This window comes from Gavia stellata, chromosome 3, assembly GCF_030936135.1.
Source record: "Gavia stellata isolate bGavSte3 chromosome 3, bGavSte3.hap2, whole genome shotgun sequence".
NCBI classification, from domain to species: Eukaryota; Metazoa; Chordata; class Aves; order Gaviiformes; family Gaviidae; genus Gavia; species Gavia stellata.
Genome location: NC_082596.1, coordinates 25,127,718 through 25,150,598, shown reverse-complemented (window position 1 = coordinate 25,150,598; position 22,881 = coordinate 25,127,718). Strand labels below are relative to the sequence as shown.

Below are 22,881 nucleotides of genomic sequence, written 5' to 3'. Positions count from 1 at the left end.
GAGATGTCCGGGGCGAGGGAGAAGAAGCGGGCCAAGAAGATGAGGAACCAGCCGGCCAGCGTTATCCTTCCCGCCGAACCGGGGCCCTTCCCCGGCGGCGGGAGCAGAGCCTGCCCGCCCCCAGGTACGGCTGGGGGACCCTCTACCCAGGGCTGGGGTGGGTGCCCGCGGAGGGGGTGTCCCCCCCCCCGCCTCAAGGCCCAGTGTCCCCCTCTTCTCAGCCTCGGCGTTTCCTCAGCTCCGGCGGCCGGCGAGGCGTGCCCGGTGTGGGAGCACCCCTGCTCTTCGCCCCCTGCCCTTGACTTCTTTAGCCATGGTTCTCCTTAATATACCTTTTACTGTGTCATCCCTTCCATTACACGACAAATGTCTGTCCACCCACTGCGGCTACTGGTCTTAAAATGAGTTTGAATATGGTACCCCATCCAGTGACCTCCCTTCTCTTTCTGTCAGACCTAGGAGCTGCAGGAGGAGCTGGTTTAGCCTGCCGGCTCTATGATAAATGCAGTTTTTCCATCAGATCAGCATGCCCAACCAATTTGCCTTTTGGCGCTTGTGGCTCCTGTGTTTGTGGAAGAGTATTGGCAGGAGGCAGCAAGGCGTTTCCCTAAAATGGCAGTGTTGCTAGGTCATTGCTGGAGCATTTTGTACACAGGTAACCTTTGCAGCTGAAGGATCCTGTCAACCTGTATGCCAGACGCTTTTTCCGTCTGTGTGTTTTGACCTGCATCCTGTATGCTTCAGTTGGACTTCCCTTTCCACCCACCCCCCGCCATTTCATGTTTTTATTTTGTTACCTATATTGTTTCTGGGAAAAAAACCCCACACATAAGAGCAGGGCCTGTTACTGAGGCCTTCAGAAGTTGACAAATTGCATCTTTGTGGTTGAACAAAAAAATATGCATAAGTGTCACTGTGTATTTAGGTGACTGAAGAGTTCCTAAGCAGGCAGAATGACATAGCAAATTATGGTCAGCCCTGTCTGAAGATTTTGGAATGTCATTACAGGAGTGCTGCCAGATTAAACACATTTTTCTAACTTCATTTGTAGCAGGGAACTTCCAAGATTATGTGGTTATGTTTTTCTGTCTTGTTGAATAGCACACATTTTCATCCATATAACATTATTCTGTAGTGTTAGTGAGTATCTCTGTTTTATAGGGCTATTTTGTAGAAACAGGAAAGAAAAAAATCTAAATAGGAGTTATAAAACTATGGAACTACATAGTACCTGAAATAATTTAATTTTTCTTTAGATATTAAGTGAGTCACTATCTTTTGAAACACTCTTTATCTTCTGATTAAAATAGTTAAGCTAACTTGATAGTGAAAGGGTGTTTTTGTTATATAAGTTAATTGCTGTCCAGTTACCTTCCCACAATTGACGTGGGCTATAGGTCTACACAGATTTGCTGACTGAGGCAGCATCCATCTCTCCCAGCTCTTTCCTTCTCACCTTCGCCTCACTGTCTGGACAGTGCTGCTCTCAGCCATGTGGAGAACCCAGATCAGGGAGTTATTCTACATAAAAACTAACTTCTGTTTCCACCCCAAATTATTTTTTCATCTGAATTACGGCAGTTCTGCATGATGTGTGGTTGCATCAGGGCTGCAACAGCATTGCTGCTGAACATAAAACTTCAGCTTCATGCCTATTTGAAATGGAAAAAGCACGTTCCTTGGCATTTTAAGTTCACATAAAATTGAGGCTACTGGAGGTGAATCTGCTTCTGGCTGTTCCTCGTGCCAATGATAGCATTTTGGGGATAATGTGATAGGCTTGTTTAAGAAGCTGATCAACCTGAAAACTGATCTTTTTAATCTCTTACCCCATTTCTCCCGATGCACAGGTTGATTTTCACTAGAGGAGCTCCCTGAACTGTATGGCCCCACGTTCCTTCAAGCACTCATCTTGATGCAGTGGTTGGGTGGTGGAAATACATGTCCGTGAGATAAGAAAACATTTGCTTATGGGGGAAAAAATCAAGGGGCAAGAGGGAAAAATATTAACTTTGCTGGTTTGATACTAAAACCCTGACTACACAATACTAAAAATCGCTACTGATGTTGCGTAGACTGATTTTAGTCAGGTCTTTCCTATTGGGTCTGATAGAGTATTGGAGGCAAAGTCTGGATTGGGTACTGTTTTCAGAATGTGCAGAAGTTACTTAATCTACTGCAGGATTGCTGCAGGACAGTGCAAATTTTTTATTTCTTATAAAAAAGAACTTAATTCTTCTGATTTCTGATGGCTTTTTTAGGTTCGTATGTTAAATATAATAGGAGAAATGTGCAATGCAATCTTATGAAGAAAGACTGTGTATAGTCATCAGTTACTCGGACTGCTTTGCATTTCTGTTACCTCTTTTCATCTCTACACCCTCCAGGAGATGTTCGTTCTGAGCAGCAGTATCAGCAGCAGAAATTTTCGAACCAGTCATCTGGGCCTTCATATAGGAAAGAGCAGTATTTTCCAAAAGGGCAAAATAGAGGAGAGAGAGGCAGAGGAAGAGGAGGATGGCAAGGAGGACGCCAGAACGTTTCTGAGGAAATGCCGAAATACATAACAGGTTTGTATATAAGAAAAAGGTCATAATTTATATGTCCAGGACAACTTGCTGGTGATTAAGTTTGCTGTCTGTCTTTGTTTTTGTGCAAGAGCGAAGATTAGAACTGTTGCTACATTCTTCTGTTTTTCCTAATTTTCTCCAAAATACAGAAGTAGTTGTGTACTGGAATGAATGACCAGCTGTTGTTGTTCAATGAGTCCTTTCAGACTCCTGAATTGAGAAGTTGCACTTACTTGTAATGAGGGATATGCATTTTGGTTTCTGTTGGCCAGCAAAATGAGTACTGACAGTCATCTGCTTTTAATGTAGCCAGGGAAACTGGTTTTGCCCGTGATGTGAGTTAGAGACAACTTTTCATCTAACAGAACGTTTATTTAGGAGAGCAGATTAGCTTTTGAAAATGTGGCAGTGCTCTGATAGTAGATACAGTTCCATAAGCGTAAAACAAGACCAACCTCTGGATTTTTTATTTGATCATTTTAAAACAGTCTGTAATATGATTACTGCTTCTTTTTTTTTCATGCTGAAGTTTTTTCATTTCTCTGAATACCATCTGAAAAGATTGCTACTCTAATTTAATAAATAAGTACTTAATGCAAATAGGACTTGTTGGTTATACCACGGCTTTCAGATTCATTCATGTATAAGTAGTTGCTTAACCATATCTCCAAGCTTCAGAATATCTCAAGAATTGAAATTTCTTCAGTAATAGTATACAGTATTTACTTTTATCTCAAGAAGTCATTAGACTGATGTACTAGGAATACTCTGCTAAAATTCAGTAATTTACATACAGTGACCCCTTCTTTGATTTTTGCTGTTTGTCATGCTCTGATGAAATTCTTTTCATTCCAGTGTCTACCTTTGCTCAAGCTCGTGCTGCTGAGATCAATGCCATGTTGAAAGCAGTTGCGCAGAAGTCATCAAACTCTCTAGTTTTCCAGACTCTACCTAGGCACATGCGAAGGCGAGCTATGAGTCACAATATTAAACGCCTACCCAGGCGGCTCCAGGAGATTGCCAGGAAAGAGGTATAAGTGCATTTTGTAGTATTTAATAGACTGTACGGTGGGCATAGCTAAGGCACAGTGTTCAGCTGTACATCTGTTAGTGTTCAGACCTAAGCTTATCTGCAAAACTTGCCTGCGTACACAGGTTCTCCAACTTTGACTGACGTTTAGATTCAAAATGCAGGAGCACCTCAGTTCTGGATGGTAGCTCAAGTAGATCTCACTAACCACTTGGCTTTGTGATTATTGGACATCTTGAAAAGTTATTAGAGTAGTGATGATAAAAGGGTCTACTGCAGGAGGGGTTGTTCAGGCAGTGCACTGGTCCCAGGTGATCCAGGAGTCCTCCTGTCTGCCTTGTACCCCACCACAGCTGTCAGGTGTGATCCTGCCGGCCTCAAGCCAGCATAGCCTGTTCATGACCGGCACGATGCTTCATGTGTTATAGCTCAAATGTGGGAGGTACACTGGAGTTGTTGGCAGGCTGCATGCAGCTTAAGACTTACTAATTGACTATTCCTGGTTGCTCATGAAACTCTCTCATTTTGTGGCAATATCTCAGCATTTAGTCAGAACTAACTCCTGTGGAGTTACTTGCTCCTTACCCACAGTGGCCTTCCTGTGTGTTTTTAAAAAAAAATAAAAAAAAATTGGTTCAGCAGGATTTTATTGTGAAATGATCTGTCTGATGTTTGGCATTGATCACTTTATCATCTCTAGACACTTCTTAAAAGTGATCAAGTGAGTTTGCTTGGTAAGTTTTCTATGTATTAAGGTTGACTGATTAATATATTTCTTGCATTCTTTTTTCCCTTGCATTATCTTTTTTAAGTTCTTTGAGACCCTACCCCCTCTACCCTGAGTTCCTGAAGATAATTGTTTATGATTCAGAAAGTGCTTCAGGTACTTCCACACGTGTTCCTTAGGGCGTGTTTTATTGGGTCTTCATAACCTGTATCTCTTCTTTTACTGCTCTGTTTGGCATTCTTTTTGCTTTGTTAGTCATGACAAGAGATGCAATTTGGCCTGTTTTCTGAGAACTGAAGGAATAAGGCATGGTCTGTTTTGCATAGTTAGTTATGTGCTCTATCCTTGTCAAATAATCTAGATTGATGTTTACGTGTGGTTCTTTTTTCCCTGCTTTTTTAACTCCTTTCACATGATAGCCTTTCTGACTTCTCTGTACATGCTCACACTTATTCTCCCGTTCTTGTTTCCGCTCCTTGTATGATTCTTGGATTTTTGAGATTATTTAATTGGCCCTGGTGCAGCTGTATTTCTTTTGCTGTTTTCTCTCCTCAGGTCTTTTGGTGTAGTTTGTGTGTTTGCTGTTTTGTTTCATGTTTTCTTGCAGCTTCTCATATCTCCTGAGCTATTTCCTTTTGTAAAAGTTCTGCCCATTACTTTTCAGTGTTTGAAGTCTGCTTCTTCAAAGTTAACTTTTGATTCTGCTGCATTTTCTTCCTTTTTCTTAGATCCTTTATCATACCCATTTTCATCCAAACATTTACCTGGACCATCTTTTATCTCTTCAAAAGCTTAAAGACATGTTTTTCATCTACAGTACCTTTTTCTCTAATTGTCTTTCTGAACCAATCAGTCACATACCATTGATCCAGTGGCTTATATTGCCTACTCTGTGGTGGAATGGTAGGTCTGATGGGAATTTTTTTTTTTAATGCATTTCTATTTTGATGTCATGACTTGCTTCAGTGTTTTCTGTGCTTTTGGCAGTGATCTTCTAGCATTCTCATTCCTTTGCTATTCTTATAACCAATGGTCTGTTGTCATCTATTCCTTGGTGAGCTTATAGAGGAGATCCTAAGATTTTTGTGTGTGTGTGTCTTCTAGTCCCGATTTCTTTCTACCACTTCTCTCACAAAAAGACAAATCAAACATTGATTGAGAGAGTCAAGCCCTCCCCTCCAGCCATGCATTCACCCATAATAATTCAGACCTTGACTGGGTATTTATCAGGAATTTGGTTAAGACATCACCACAGTCCTTTCTTGTTTGCTTCTACATGTTGTAGAATCCTTAGGGTCCTACCTGGCAGTCTGAGAGTCTGTACTGCTTCTGTAAAAGCTGAAATCTCCACGTGTTCCTAATGTCATGTTCATTTGTTCATGTGGATACATTGATGTTGGGCAAATATATAGCAGATCTTACTGTTCACTGGTAAGTTTCTGAATGTGTGTGGATTTTGGTTTGTCTACGGGTTCCAGTCAAACCTTGATGCACTTGTGTAGATGAGGCTTGTGTATAAAGTTTCAAAGTGTTAGCCTCAAGAATTATGGAGAACTAACATCAGAATAAAGTATAACAATGCTAGTACTTCCTGTATTCTTATATATGTCAGCCTTTTTCTTCTACAGAAGTTTGTCCTTTTGAGATTTACTTCAATATCCTCTCTTTTAAAAACAGGCAGAGAAAGCTGTACATCAGAAAAAAGAACAGTCAAAGACTAAATGCCGCAAAGCTAGAAGGCGCCACATAAATTTGGTAGCAGAGTTTAATCGCAGGCAAAGAAAGAATATTTGGCTGGAAACGCATATTTGGCATGCAAAGAGATTTCATATGGTAAAGAAATGGGGATACTGTTTAGGAGATAGCCCTACGGAGAAGAGCTACAGGGCTTGTTATCGAGCCATGACAAAACACTGCCTTCTTCAGGTACCACATTTACATCTCTTTTATTTGTTTTCTTTGTTATTTTGCCAAGGTGAAGTAATCAGCTGTTCAGTTATAATGAATATTTCTGTCTCCTTTGAAGTACTGTTGTGTCAGCTGTTAATAACTGCTGAGTATGAAATGAGTGATTTCATAATTGTAATGAAGGGTGGTGAATATCAGAGAGAACAAGATGAACCTTTGGAAGAGTCTTATGGTAACTATGACTAAAATACTGCATCTTCAGTCTTCTCAAGAGCTAAGAGATTCAGTGAATTCCTGCATCATGTTCCTGAGCACGATGCTATTGAAGACAGGTGCTTTGTTCCATGTCCTTTTTGGTCTGTTGGTTTGAGAGGCAGGTTGACCCTCAAATGAGAAATGCCTGACAGCTCTCCTAATAACTAACAATTTTAAGTTAGAAAAGAAAACTCATTTCTCTTTGACACAAATTGTAGTGAATGAAAAATTCCTACTTCAGTGTAAATTGTGAAACTCTGTCTGGTCCTTCCTTGCCAGGCTCACTTTCAAGAGTTATTCTCACTTTACCACTATCCTGTTGTTTCAGGACTTATCATATTATTGTTGCCTGGAGTTGACTGGTAAAGAGAATGAGTTTCTGAAGCAACTTGCTCGAATATGTAGCAATGACACAGGTAAATTTTATGTAGTTCAAAATAAAGTTAAGATTCTGAATAGACTAAAGGATCACCCATTCTTTTCCTTTTTTAATATCCTACCAATCTCAGTAATAGTAACAGAGTTGATACTGAGTTGTGATTTTGGTTGAAAACCATAATCAAAATGTCTCATACTAGGACTAGATGTTCTTATTTTCAGTTGCGTATTCATAAACTAATTGTCGTACATGTTCTTTGATACTGTCCCAGCAGCCAGACTGAATTTCATTTTTTTCTTTTTTAAACAAGAGATTATTTTGGTTTTCAATAAGTATCTTCTTTAGGATTAACATTTGAAGAGACTTGTTGTCTGTCTGGAAGATTCGAGGGTTCCCTGAATCTTTATCGAGCAGATCGCTATCCTGAGGATATGCTTGGTCCCGTTACATTTATTTGGAAACCCAGGGATGGGTCTGAAAACAGACAGTTGTGGATCTGGATGCATCCAGCTCTCAAACAGGTATTTTTTTCTTTATAGTTGAACTCTGATTTCTTTATGCATTGTACATTTTTAATGCTGAAGATACCTTCTGAAAGGTGTAGAAGAGCTGGATATAATACATGGCTGTAGGAATTAAAAGTTGGACTGTTTCCGCTCTAACGATATTTATGTTCTGCAGCTTGTTTACATAAAGTTTGTACAAAGGTGCATGATTCTGAGGTATTTTTAGTGTTTGAGCTTGTTAGAAGTTTTCTAGTGTCACGTGCTTCAGGATATATTTGCAATATGATGTCACTTGATTCACATCCTTCCCACTGGCACCCCCAACAGGCTAAGTTTGGTCTCATCACAGATAATCATAATCTGATACTTAGCTATGAACTCTAAAAAAATAAAAATAAGTAAAATTTTGTGCCTGGCAATTTTTCTTATGTTAACTTGAGTGAGAATATTCTTAGCAACATTCAGTATTACTTTCAGCTCTTGATAGTAAGCCCTGGACTTCAGCAGAATGAAGTTTATTCCCTTAAATCCATATAGGAAAATAAAGTAGTAGAGTGTAATTCTTAAAACTGTACTTAAGCTTTAGAATGCACAGCTTATCATCCTAATGCAAATTTTTCATTTTTCTTAAGGATGTGCTGAGAGAGTTAAAAGCAATTTTTCAGTGTTCAAAGCCTGAAGAAATCTGTATTCCTCAGCCTACTACAGCATCAGTTCAAGAGGAAAAACAAATGGATGTTGTTCTGAGCCTTGGCAAGAAAAGAAAGAAGGAGGATAAAGAAGGAGAAAAAGCTGTGCCAGCGAAAAAAATAATTGGTGATGGCACTAGAGATCCATTCCAGTCCTACTCTTGGGTCTCGCAGACTACTGGCATTGTGATCAGGTTTGTTTGTAGTGGAGTCAGAAACTGTGACCCTTAACCAGTTAATATAGCTGAATTCTGGCTTAACAGTACTGGGGGGAAAAAAAATGTGTGTTGTACGATTGTACATTCACCTGAAATTTTTCTCTGTTTCAGTGATAGAACTATGGAGATTCTCAGATATCGGCTGATTGGCCCATTATCACATTCCGTCCTTACAGAGACCTTGAAAGCTGCTTCTCTCCAAACAGTAAGGAAATTGACAGTTTGGATATTACTGTAGTTTTGATAAGGTTTCTAGAATGTGCAAGCTTGTTTTTGCTAGAAAGAATTGTAAACTATCAAGCCTTACTTATTATAAAGGCTAACCTATGTATTTCTTCTCTTTTACCTTCTCTGTACTGAGCTACTTGACTAACGCTGATCTCGGGAAGAACTTCTATCTGGATTTTAAGTGGGGGTAGGAAGAAAATAGAAGCAGTGGTGCTGTTGAGCAGGCTATGTAGTTTCTGCTGTAGTGATGTATTGTCCTGAGAGGTCCAGAATAATTCATATTCTCTTTGACAAACCACAGATCATGTTTCTTGAGCAATGAGCTAGAGCACCTAGAGCTAAAGGGCAAGACATGTAAGGTATAGAAGAATTTCTGTTTTCAATCAAATACGCAATTTCTCCAGGTTTTAGCATTTTGTCCACCTCTTGGTACATAACATCGCTGTGGTTTTAAAGGGTGTTTTTGTCTCTTGCAGCAAACATGACAAGGCCATGAAATCTCTGGCTTTCTGTAAGAAATGATTAACAACAGAATTAGGAAGCATTGTGGATTGCTTTGTTTATTTTGGGAAAACAGGTTAAATTGAACAGCTTATTGGGGATTACTGTAAGGTGGAGTATAGGAATAGGCTGCATCAGGAAAAAATTATTTTGATTTGAAACTTGAAGAGGAGGAAAGCAACCATAGTGATTAAGGCAAACTGAGAGTGAATTCATACTCATAGAAAATACTGAATAACCACTTGAGTTTTAATTAAATGTGTTGTTTTCCAGGAGGTGGCGGATTCAGAGACAGAACTGAATAACTGGTGGGTAGAAAACTGCAAGGACTCTGAAAAAGTATCTCTTCATCAACGTCAAAGTGCTATGTTTGAGCTATTAGAAGGTATTGGGGCATGTGAGTGCTATGGGAGGAAGGGGAAACACTTAAACTCCAGTGGTCAAAACTGGCATGCTAATAACTTGACTTCAATTTGGAAATGCTTATTTTTTGCTTGAGAGAGTGATGCCATTGAGCATGTGCTTAGGTAATTACTGTGGCACATCAAAGATTTGAGAAATGTTACATTAACTTTTTTTAAGGGAATTTTAATCATCTGTGTAGTCCAAACTCTTAATAGATAAACTGAATCTTGTTTCTTATCTTCATGAACTTAGAATTGAGATTGCTGATGGGATATACAGTCTGATGTATACTCTCACTCTCTCCCCCTCATACACACCAAATTAAGACAATAAGTTGTACAATACCTCCACAGATAAAATGGTAGGCTCCTACCCAAAGCTAAAGTATTATAACTTGCTTTATATTTTTTTGTTTCTAATGAACAGTTGTATATTTGGCTGAGTTGTAAAGTATCATAAAATTAACAACATCTCCTCACTTTCTAGCACTGAAGCAGGTAAGGAACTGGCTTTGTTAGATTGCACACTATACTTGAAGTATCCAATGTGTGGCAGTTAGGCAGAGATGAGGTAAAACTTTTAAAAAACATTTCTTAATTTCCTTTCTCTGGAAGACAAATATAAAACAAAGGTTGTTTGTTCTTTAAGAGATGTGCCAAATGCAAAGGGTGAATTGAGTCCGTAAGTGGTGAGAGTGACCTCACTTCTATGCTAAGCATAAATGTAATTGCAAACTAAGTCTTACACTGCTGTTGTTGTCTTTTGTTATTGGATATTTAACAAGCATTGGTGAGTTTTCAAAACATGTTAAATTGAGTACTCTGGATTGCTTCTCTGGCTTACAGTGGTGTCACATCCCTGCAGGCAAAAATGCACAAAATAGTAGTGCAGAAAAAGATCACAACTTAATTGGTGGTTTCATGGCAATGTTTATCTGTGTGTTTTTAAAGGGATAAGTTCACCATCAGAAATGCCACCAGGTACAATACTGGGCCTCACTGTTGGAGATCCTCGAGTCAATTTGCCAAAAAAGAAGACAAAAGCCATGCCAGACTTTGAAAAATACCAAGGTAAAATGCTTTGCTTATATTATGCTTCTAGTGGAACTGCCAAAGGCAAGAGATGCAGTTTCTCTCTACACTTTTGTTTTCATTTACTGTCATCTTCTGCTGATTGTGTCTTGCTGTTTTCCTCTAGCATCCGATTACAGAATGTTTCCTTCCCCTTTCCACAGCCCCTGACAGAACAGAAACAGCTTGAAAGTTGTGTAGGCTTTAGAACAGCAATTGTGAGGGAGGGACATGCACCAAAGCTGGTCTTGTGCTCAGTGGAAGCCTCTGTCTGACCATACAGATGATCCAGGTTCGAATCCTGGCAAGGCCAACCAGGTGCTAAAAGCTACTTAGTAAGCTTCTGTTTGGTGTTTAGTCTTCCTGATGCTGTTTATCTCTCCAAGAAGATATCTGCTGTTTCTGGTTTATAGTCCTACAATGATGAAAGCTGCAATTCCACTGGAAAAAGAAAAAAATTTTTCATTGCAAGATTAGCATTTCAGATGGCCGAGATGCTGGTTATGTTCAAAAATGAAAGATGCAAACATGAATTCTGAAACTTTCATTTCAGTGTTGACTTACACAACATTTCGGTGCAAAATTCAAATTCTGTTGGATTTGAATGTCCTTGAAAAATGTGCAAGAGCATATAAAGTATACAATGGGATTTGAGTACAGTGCTGTGTAGGTGTTTCCAGTTTGGTTTGACTGGACACAGACTGCCTCACCTAATGTGAGAAACATAATAGCCAGCTAGCAAACAGGACAAGTTGAAGGTTCCAGAGACTTCAAAATACTTAATTTCCTCGGTGGTGTGTTTGTAAAACGCTAGAATAATCTAGCCTTACCTTTCACTTAAATGAGGTTGAACACCTATTTCAGTTACCGTCTTTTAGCTCTCTGTACAACAATCTGTTATTTGGATTTTCTTACACTCCCCTGTTCTACCCTCTGTATCTAGAACAGCCTTTCTCCTGTTAATTAGTTCTGCTCAGCTAGCTTTCTCATCATTAATGTTCCTGTTGGAAATGCTGCAGCATACATCACCTCTACTTTGGTTCCGTCCTGCTGAGAAGTAAGGTGAGCTATATAGCACTTGTTTACAGATACTAGTTTGAGCTGGTAGAGAAGTTAGCAACTACAAGAAGTAATTTGGCTCCCTTCATTCTGCTTGTCATGTCTGTGAAGATGTGTTCAAGAAGACAAGAACAGCAGAAGGCACCTAGGCATTGGAAATGTCTCATAGTAGTTTCTCTCCCACTGCCAGAGCTGGTTGTTCCTCAGGAAGGAGGGCCACAGTAAAGGGGTAAGGATGTAAGATAGGGAGTCAAGAGGAAGAAAATACCTATGCCTTTTTTCCTTTGGCTGGCTAGAAATGGCCGTCTTCAAGATCTTTCTACTTGGGGTTATCTTTTGCTTGCAAAAAATCTTATAAACCACACACATTCAGAAAATCTGGTGTTGCTTTCTGGTTCCTTTCTGAGTGGATTTTTGTTTCATCATGAACTTAGAACTGCATCTGCCCTCTCTGACTTTTATTCGGGAGAGGGAGAAGGTCCTTGATCAGGAGCAAGGAAAGGTAAATTGCATGATACTTCCTAATTTAGGTTCTGCTAAAGGACTTGATGTTACACAAGTACGTCACTACTAAATAAGTTGAGTAGGCAGAAGGATAAAAGAAGACAGTCTGTCTTCTAGTAGAAAATCAAAAGGATATCATGGTAAGGGAGTAGAAAAGGAGAGGCCAGCCCTCCTACAAGAAGCAGTTAGGGAGAGACTATGGGGGAGACTAATGGTTCAGCAGGGAGAGTGGCTGGTGTTTTCCACATTTCCCACCTGAGTGACTTCCTGAGCTGGTGTGGGAAGAGTTACAGGATCATTCACAATCTCCTGCATACCTATTACATGTGCAGTGGGGGAATCCTATGGCGTGGTAGTTCATCTCCCCTACCTGAGAAGCTCAAGACTAATGTCTAACTGCCACTCTCTTGTGTCCCTCATTGAGTATTCCTAGGTGTTAGTTGGAAAGAGAGGCTACTGTTACTCTCCAAAGGCTGTTGTTCCTAACCTAATTTTGTAGTTGGCTATGTGACAGCTACTACCTGTGCTGTATCTCTGCCTTAATGGCTCTCCTTGTTCAAGTAGTTAAAAACAGATAAGTTACATTTTTTTTAAATACTTCCAGAAAATTAATCCATGTTTGATTATTAAGCTCAGATACTTTTATAATTTTCTAGTCAGGGGAAAGCATTCAAGTGCATTTAATTCTTGGTGTTTTTGAAAGAAAAAAAAATTACATATGTATTAATAAAAAGAAGCCTAGACATAATCAGTTATTGTGCAGAATGCATTTTATGTCTAATCTGTTCTCTCTCTGCAATCATTATGCTTTCTTGCCACTATTTAATGTTTCAAGTCTTCCTGAATTCTGTCAGCTTAGTTTGTAATCTTCGTGGAGCATGGGATCTTGTTGCATATTTCACTGTCTCTATATACCAGTTAGATTTATTCCTTTTTCCTGTAAGCCTCCTTGATGGCCTGGCAGGTTTGCAGGGGTTAAAAATCAGTTAAATATATGAATGAGAACCTATTGAAGGCCACTCAATGCAAAAGGATCACCTCTAACTGAATAAGTCTGTAAGTCACAAGTGGCTAGGAAATGGTAGGGTGAGGAAATGCGACACTACCTACTGATTCTAGTGTTGTACTCTTCCTCAGGACCCTGTTAATGGCCACACTTGGAGTCAGATTACTGAAATACCCAGCAAGAATTTCATCAAAAGCAACATATTCCCAGAGATTATTCTAGTTTGATTTAGCACTTTTGCCAGCATTTTCCTAACCAGTTCTGTCCCGTCATTCTACTGGTTCTTTTGCCAAGAGTGACCTAGGAATGGAGACTATCCTCCTTTTCAATTTTTTGAAAGGCAATTTGTTTAACCAAAAAAGGAAGGAATTTAATCATGGCACATAGTATACATCACTGCAGCAATAGTATTACCAACATTTCCACAGTAACACCGACCCCAAAAAGAGTTAGACTTCTCTAAGATCTGTAATTCCATTTGTGTGGTATTAATTTGCCCCTTCTGTAAGAAGAAATCTTTTTATGAGCCTTAGAACTACATAAACTTTCTGAGCCTTGGTTTTGATGTAACCTTACTCAGATGTGGTAATATAGGGAGATGATCTTTATTTAAGAAATCTTAGTAGTAATTCGTTTGCTTTAATGACATGTCATGTTGACTGAGTAATAAAAAGGAACCCGTGCTGTATTCCACACTTTTTTCCCCTTTTTGCTTCCTGCACCTTCAAATACTATTAGGATTAGTATTAGTGAGATTGAAATGGCACTGCATATGTTAGCAGATTCTGTATGTGCTTTAGCCTCTTTTGTTCTTTAATGTTGTATGAAAGCTAACTGATTTTCTTAGGAAGTCTTTACTAATTTAAAGATGCATTGTTTGTCAAATGAGTGAATAGTTTAGGTAAGTTACAGCCATCATCTTTGCTTGTGAATTGTCATACATGCAATCTGTGAAATGATACAAATCTGTCCATATCCCTTTTTTTTTTCCTTCAAAATGCTGTTCTAAGATATGCCTGTGTAGTTTTTCCCCTGTGAGTGACATGCTAACAAACCAAAGGTAATTTCAGTCTTTCTCGGTTACTCTCACTCCTGAATGCATATGCATGTGTGCAACCTGTGTGTTATAGACACATGCTGATGGGATTTAATCAAAGAGCTGTCCTCATTTCTTCAGGCTGGGGGATAGAATGTTTGTGAAGAAATCACTTTTCACTGCCTTCTCAGCAGGTTTATGCCTTCTGGAAGTCAAGACTCCCAGTAAGCAGTCATGACTGCAAATTAGTGCTGTTCTTTTCTCTATTTTAAAGTATGCTTCCGACATTTCAATATGCTTTTACTGTCTTCTATGGGAGAATACAAATTCCACTGCCTTAAAAACTACTTAGCATGAGGTATAGTGGAGCTTTTAAACAATCAGTGAATGAGATGCATAGAAGGAGAATGCATCATGAAAGACAAGTGAGCTAAGGTTCCTTCTGCAGGACAGTTGTCCTGATAACACGCACCCCTACGTACATACGGCTCTGAAACTGCTCCCTAGCAGTGCTTACATTTTTGCTTTTTCTGCTCTTTCCTCACAGAGGGAAGGAAAAATTTTAAATAGAAACACTCTTACTCTTAGGCCTGTCTGCTAAGACTGTTAAGATAATCAGCTACACAAATCAGAACAACAGCTTGAAATGAAACAAAACCTTCCTCTATCTGCCTGTATTGTCTAAGCACCGGCCATTGACACCAGCAGAAGTAGATTATGTGCTGATTGTCGCTGAGCTTTGTGTGCTTAGTAATGTAACTCCCTATTTCCTATACTAGCTCTAACACCTTACTTCCACTATCATCAGCAACTTATTCATCAGTAGGGTTATTTCCCCAGCAATCTTAAAATGTGGACTGAAGAAAACAGGAGAGAGGTAAGAAATAAAGAGAACTGGTGTGAGGGTTTGAATTATAGTATGCTTACTAGAGAGATTAAATTCTCCAAGTTCAGTGGGGATCAAGGAGAAAGAATGTACCGAGTTAGAGAAGGATATTTTAGGGTAGTGAGGGGGATATTGGATGGACTGTGGTGATGGAAAGAGACTGACTTAAAAGGGCTTTCTAAAGTGGAAAAAAAAATATTCATGCCATTGTAGAATACAGAAATTGTAAAGAACTCCAAGAATATGATAGGGATAGACTGCCTGAACTATGGCAATAGAAAGAAGTGATAAAAAATCATTCGGAGGAAGTTATAGTGAATAATTTACGGTTGAAGGAAGTAGAACATGTTTAAATTATTTAACATAAAGAGATTCTGGTGTTCACAAATGCTTTTTGTAAAGAAGATGGAGAAGTAATTTTCCTTACGTTATGTTTGCTTGTAATTATGTGCCCTTCCCCCTCAGTTATCTGTAAGAGAGAGGAAGGAATTCCCCACTGCTACTACACACAGTTTTGTTGCCATCTTTCTCCTTCCTTTGAGGCATTGATGTTTGCTGTATCTCCAGATAGAATGTGCTTTGCCTCTAGGAGTATTGAAGTCTTTCAGGTTCCTGCTCAGGCTCCTGTCCTTAATTTTTGGTCTGAGAAGGAATTTTGGCTTAATTGGCAGGGAATTGGCAAGGATTTCCTTTTTAGTTGTATCGTTCTTAATTTGAAGGAATGCCACCCTAATCTGATAATTTCTTTAGTATTTCTTCCTCTCACTTAAATGTAACTCATCAGCAAGAACGCAGAGCAAGTGTCAGCTTCATAACACCATCAAACTGTTGTAGTGCTCGTAGGAGGGCTGCCATATTAAATATTTCTTTCAAAGGATTTGGCAACTGTTAGTAATGGGGACATCTTAAAGATTATAGATTTTAAACATAATTGCAATAATTATTTATTTGGCAGTACCTATTGTATTTTCAGTACCTCTGAATAATACATGTCTTCTGCGCTCAAAGTCTTTGTCAACGTTAACTGGAAAAATAAGCTGAATCTTCTTTTGAAAGACTTAAGTAATTTAAAAACAAAGCCAAAACCCAACACACTATGTTCCTTTAATATGTAAGACCTTGTAGATGACAAAATGAGCAGCAATCCCTGTAAATTTTAATCACAGAACTATTAATAAGTTTATTGTATTGTTTATTGGTAAGAATTATTTTACTTAAAATATGGATCAGCATGCATTACATACTGTACACTGAAGGCTTTTAATGCATAGATCATTAAAGGTAGGTACAGATTTTCTCTGCTTTGGTTAGATGGCGAAGCTGAAGAAGAGCTAGGCTATTTAATACCTCAGTGATCAGTTTTAAAGCTAGAAATGTTATCTTCAGTAACACACACAACTGTTGGTCTGTGCAGACATACGCAAAGATTAGTCCCTTGCTTGAAGTGCAGAACCTGAAAAGATCCAGAGTGGGTGGCTAGTGCTAAATAAGTAGTTGCATGCTAGTCATATCCATAAAAATATTTCCTGTGTGTACATTTCTTAAAGGTCATCCTCACTTGTCTTACAAGTTTACTTACGCGGACTTATTTCAGGCTTTGTAATGTTGCTCTTTCTGATTTTCACCAAACCTGTTGAGCTTCACACTCTGCCTGAAAGGTCAGATTCCAGAATATTAAAGGTGGCATGCTAAAGATGTAACTTACGTTACCAAAGGTGATGTCGTTTGTAATAAGAAATGCCTGTTTGTAAGAGAATGCCAGGTTAATGCTTTTAAAACTAACAGTTTATTTCATATTTTGTATTTGGAAAAACGTGATAGTAAGATACTCCAGAAGCAGTGATGCTTCTTAAGCTTTTAATAGTCTGTTTCCTTAGTTGTCTGCTCATTGTACTTATGATAGTGGAGTGGTTTTGGTAATCTGATACGTAAGCCACAAAAATTGTTTGAATTTTGTTTGAAGGTTCTCTTCTTTTGTAGATAATGATAAAGTTAGGCAGCTGTACCTGGAAGGTGTGCCTGTAGACTGTGCTCACAGCTTTATCTGGGATCGGGACATCTGTAAGAACGTCACTGAAAATAAAATCTCAGAGCAGGTAACTAAGAAGGTGGATTGCCATGGAGAAAATGGCTAGTGGTCCATGGAGTGAGACTCTTGAAACTTGTATAAATCCAAGAGCGGTAGTTTTCTAATGCCATAGTATCCAGCTGCTGAGTTCAAGTGTTTATTTTGTAGCCTTTGGGTAATGTTCTTGCACAACTGTTGTTCATAATTCAATTAAAAGAAAGCTTTATTGGATTGTCTACAGGACTAAATAGTTGAAGGCTTAGTTATCAGAAGGGTTTGGAATTGGATTTTCCTGCATGACCTTGACTCATGTGCAGCAGATAGAAGGGATGAAGTGGCACAGAGAGTCTCTGGCCATTCACTCCTCAGTCATAGCCAGGATGATTCTCCTGACAAAAGAATTGCCAAAGTTGGAAGAAAATAAACCCCTCTGATTCTGAACTGCAGCACACTGTGTTATGGGCATTCTAGGTAATACCTGTGATTTGTAGACAGCTTTAAATATGCTGTTACAGGTTAGAAGTCTCCTATCTTGACATTTCAGTTGGCAACGGAGGAGCAACCCATAAAATGCATGGGTAAAAAGTGATTTAGTCACAAAAAGTGATAAACTTTCAGCACTGTTGTAATCAAAGAGAGAAAATATTTTTATGGCAGAAACATATCTCTAAGTATTATCTTCACGAAAATTAGTTTTGTGCTCTGTCAAACTGGCTGCCATAGTGTAAAAAACCCAGAGTACTTACAAAATACTGCACTAGCGCGTGACAGTTATCAGCACAATCTTTTTGTATATGACAGTGTTCTTCATGCTGTCATGAAATGTAATGTTTACCTTATAAAACAGCTGATGCAGAAGGGACATGTAAAGAGGCATTCTGATGGTCTGTTTTTTTAATAAATGTATTCTTAATGTGGTACAATGAAATATAACAACTGGTGATTGACAAAGCCTTGGTGCCAGCATGCTTTATATGAAACTGTTTCATGACCAAATGTTCTTCCCATCTCCCTGGCTATAGTTTTGTGACAGACTGTCTGAAAGCACCTTTCAGTCTAGTCTTGTGCACAAATCTATAAGTATCAAGTTGCAATACTTTTCTTCCCTCCTTCATCTGTACTGTACATTTTTGCTCTGAGTTTCAGTATCTGCCATCCATCAAGGTCTGTGGAAGTAAGAAGGGAAGAAAAAGGGTGCTTAATGCTTTTTTCTAAAAACATTTTTCGTGCCTCAATGAAGGTCAGTTAAAAAGTATAGCATATTACTAGCATATTTTTCCTAGTTACAAGCTCACCTCCTCTCTGTATCTTGGAAGGGTATCTGGAAGAGGGAAAAATGGTTACTAACTTACGGGAAATGTCTCTTCCTCAGGATTTAAACCATATGAGAGCTCAGTTACTGGTACCTGGATCACACCTTGATTTGGGTCCTTGTGAGTCTAAAATTCCCATACTGTTGGTGCAGCAGCCAGGGAAAATGGCTGGAGAAGATCGACCAGGATGGGGGAGTGGCTGGGATATCTATCTTCCAAAGGGCTGGGGCATGGCTTTCTGGATTCCTTTTGTAAGTGGCTTTCTGGATTCCTTTTGTAAGTGACTTTCATTGCAAATTGCAAGTAAATATTATAAATTATATAATTTGGTTCAAAATAGTAGATTTTGATTTTAGATTTGATTTTAGAGAGTATACTTCACATTGTGTAACCAATTCACAATTACAGGATCAAAATCCCACTTTAAATGAGGATATATGAACTGGTTGATGACAGAGGCTTGGTCTTAAAATCTTAAAAATAAACAACAGCTTTCCATATCTTCTGTTGGGTATAGCTGTGCCCACGTGGCAGTCTAAAGCAGGAAATCAGAGTGGGGAGTAAGGAGAGAAAGCTGATGCTATAGCTTTTTGGTTTTGTGTTTCTAAGGGCTTATGTCTCTAAAAGAGAAATCATGTGGTGCCTGCTACTCATCCATTTCCATCTTGGCTATCTCCACCACGCTGTCAACACATTGGTTGCCTCTGATTTGGGAGGGACTGCGAAACAAAGTTTTGAGTTGAGCTTGATTACTCCTCTGGTGCTGTTTTGAGCATCCTGCTTTGAATGTTTAGATGGCAGTTAACTGTCTTTCTGCAGTTAAATTTATGCTTTTGAGTGTGCAGGGGGGTTTAATTGCAGTCATACCTATTTTACAGTTAAAATAAATTGGACAGTGACTTTGGCCAAGTAATATGACATTCCTGGCAAAGTACAAGATCAGAACCTGTGAAATTCTCTTCAGTTTTGTTGATAGTTTTTCAGAATTACATTTAAATGGCAGGACTAACATTTTTGTTGAAATGAGCATCTAGAACTTTGAAAACCATACTTGAGTTTATTTTTTTGAAAGCTAAAATGATAGACTGTCCATTTTGTAAAGCAGTAGCTTCTGGAGCATTAATGTTTTGTTTCAGTTAGGAACCCGGAGTCAGTACAAACATTGCGTTTTTTGGGTTTTGGTTTTTATAACAGATATACCGAGGTGTACGAGTCGGTGGCTTGCAAGAGGCTTTAAAGCATTCTGAATATCAAAGAACACCTCACACTCCAAATGATTTCCCAGACTGCCAGGCAGGAATGCAGTTTGCCAAAGAACTGGAAACCAGTCTTCTTGAAAAATTCAAACGGTAATATTAACTTCAAAATTGATTGCAAGAATGAAAAGAATGAATACTGCTTCAAATATTCCCTTAATTATCTGTTGTGTTCATTTAGACTTGGAATTCATTAGGATCTTTCACTAGTGTTTTAAATCCTAATATTATAAAAAAGAAAAGAATCCTAGATGTATTTAACAGAAAACCTCTGCTAAACAGGGCATATAAATTACCTAAAACCTTCTGTTCACAAAGATATGCTCGGTTATAAGGTTGTAACAAGGCTGCATAACAATAAAATAAACAAAGCTATTTCAAGCTCCCTTAGCAGCAAATGACGAAGGAAGTAGGAGAAGGCAAAGGCAGAATATCAAAGTATGTACTAAGTGTTAAAGAATAAAGTGGTATATTTCAGTATACACTTTTTAAATACCAGGTATTCTGAAGTTTGCCTTCATTTTTACTACAATGAACGTAGAACTCTTGACCAATGAGTAGCTGGAAGTGTCCTCTGCACCAACTGGTCTTGGTTCCCCTTCCAGCTAGGAGGTGGAAGTAGGAGAAATTTAGAGGAAAAGGTGGTAGTGTCAGTTGCAATAGATAGAAGTATCCAGCATGGCTGAAAGGATATGGTGGTGAGAAATACAGCGGTGTTGTCTAAAGTATAACTTCAAAATTCTTGCTCAATGAGATTACAAAGGGAATGCACAGTAAACTTTCTGTTCTAAATACTTGGTTTTGAAAACAGAAAGCATTATTAGACCAGCAGGACAAAGTAGACAGTTAGCCTTTTGAAGTGCTAGGGACCGAGTAAGGGCCCAGGAAACAAATATTCTCACCTACTTGATTTATCATTTAGACGTCCACCTGCAAAAAGGGCAAATTATGTCAAGCTGGGCACTTTGTCCCCTTTCATCTGTCCTTGGGGACAGCTGACGAAGAACTGGGAAGGAAGAATGAAAGCTTCAGGAGAATTTGTACATCCTTCATCCCCACACCCTGAGCGCTGCGCAAGTGAAGGGCATAGCTTTTGTGACCCCAAAGCGGAAGTGGTCAAAGAAGCTTCCCCTGAGACTGGTGAGGTAGAGGAGACCATGGAAATAACAAGCTCTGAAGGTGTCTTAAAGACAGATGATGCTACAGGCACCCAAGACTTTGATGAGAGAGGTGAAACTATGACAACAAGTGACTTTATTGTTCTCAGGTATGTCAAAATGATGCACGCATGTGAGGTGTTATTTCTTTATTGGGAATTACTGAATTGGGGAAAGGACGAGCTCAGCCTTGATTATTAAGATGAGAGAATTATTTGATCCAAATACAGTGAGGAGATTAAATAGTTTGGTCATGGATCAGAATTTGCTGTTGAGTGGAAGTCTTTCTCCTGCTTTTCCCCAGCAAACTTGGTGACTGGATGAAATAAATTTCTTAAATAATCTTGAATTTAACACTCTTGAGTTTAATGTGTTCTTGGAGTTGGCATATTCTGTCTGCTTCCAGGTGGATGAAGCTTTTAGAGGCTCATATTTGTGATTGTAAAACTATTGCTGTGTAAATCAGCTTGTGTTCTCTTTTCTAATACATCATCACAGGTGGTTCTTGTGCTACTTAATAAGGTCTGTAAAGAAAATAGAGAATCCCCTGCATTCCAGTGCAACGCACGAGGGCAGCAACAGTGTTTGAAAACTGCCTGAATTCAGGTCTTTCATTTTTGTGTAATTATCAGGGGAAGAAAACATTGGCAGTTCTGGACTGCATTAATGTCATCGAAGGTTTTAGAGCATTTGTGATTTAACAAGTTTTGGAGTTTTTAACAAGTAACGTCTCCTTCTGAAGAAATAGCCTCGCACATGAATTCCACTCACCCGTGTTCTTTTTGTGCTCAGAGTGATACAAATACCAGCTTGGAAGGTTGCAGAAAGCCCCAGAGCTTTTTTTAATCATGCTCTTGCAAATATGCGGGGTGCTGGATTTCTGTTGTACTAGTTGTTAATAACTATCCTTGATGTTTATTTTTAAAATTTTTTTAATAGGAGTGAGAAACTACTAATGCAGTTATCAGCCTGGTGCTATCCCACTGCTGGAAAAGATCGTCGAGTTCGCCTTATTTCTCGACTGGGGCAGAAGGAAATGACTGAAGATGTCTTTTTGCCAATCCTGATGAGCTATCCAAGGGCTCTTGTATGGGTCAACTTGTCTCTCTTGAGAAAGGGGAACCCTGAATTACATGCCATGATTTGCATCCCAACAGAAGATGACTTCCTGCATCTAAGCAAAGACAAACTCTACTGTGGTCCTCAAGAACCCAAACATCGCGACATATTCAAGCACAAGGTACAGAAACTAAAAGAGGAGAAGAAGAAGAAGAAGGGTAATACAAAGGCTCTAGAAAGTGACCCCACAAGCGTTCCAGATAAAGGAACAACTGAGGAGCATGAAGACCTCATTCTTGGTCTTTGGTCAGATGCTCTCCCAGATGTTACTTCCCACTGCTCCAGAACTCTCTTGGGATATGTCACTCGAGGGGATTTTTCATTAGCTGTGGGCTGTGGAGAAGCACTGGGTTTTGTTAGCTTGACAGGGTTACTTTATATGTTACACAACCAGCCAGCAGATAAAAAAGGGCTCGTTTTGTTAAGAACTCCAGCATCTTTACAATACAGATTTGCAAGACTTAATATTGAGGTTTAAGTATCATTGCAATGCAGTCGAATGCCAAAAATACCAAAGAAAGTCTGGTTTGTCTTCTGTGGTCTTTCTGATGTGTTTCAAATTTGAGGTGATTCTGAGCTCCAACAACATGCTGAGGACTGTGAAATAACTAAAAAGCTTTGTAGCATTATTCATGAAAACACACAGAAAATAATTATTTTCCTTTTAGAAATCTTTTGGTCAGATGGATTGTAACTTCCCAGTGCATTGTGCACATGTAAGTGCATGCAATCTGGACTGGTGTGTACAGCAAATGGCTTTACTCAGTTCTTTGTGTCTGAATGCATGTGGCTGCAGTGGAACAGAGCTAAGTAGACAAATGTATTAAGAAAGCAGAAGGGTACTTTGGTGGAAAAGCTCTGTGCTTAAATGAAATGCAAATAAAATATAGCCCGGCTATATAATCTTGAATTATAGCAACTGGAGCTCTTATATTGGAAAGCGTATCAGTCTCTCTCTCTAGTCTGAGAGAGAAAACTCTATTTTTGAAGG

General features: G+C 39.0%; 1 protein-coding gene across 1 annotated transcript; it reads left to right on the top strand.

Moving 5' to 3' along the window:
- Positions 1-3: 3 nt before the first annotated feature.
- Positions 4-22,368, top strand: POP1 (POP1 homolog, ribonuclease P/MRP subunit). Its single transcript, XM_059815591.1, has 15 exons — positions 4-124; positions 2,388-2,570; positions 3,426-3,601; positions 6,005-6,253; positions 6,819-6,906; positions 7,215-7,390; positions 8,008-8,258; positions 8,394-8,487; positions 9,285-9,396; positions 10,367-10,486; positions 16,958-17,073; positions 18,418-18,609; positions 19,553-19,707; positions 20,537-20,881; positions 21,711-22,368. Exons 1-15 carry the CDS (start codon positions 4-6, stop codon positions 22,366-22,368), a joined length of 3,036 nt encoding a protein of 1,011 aa, XP_059671574.1.
- The last annotated feature ends 513 nt before the right edge of the window (positions 22,369-22,881 follow it).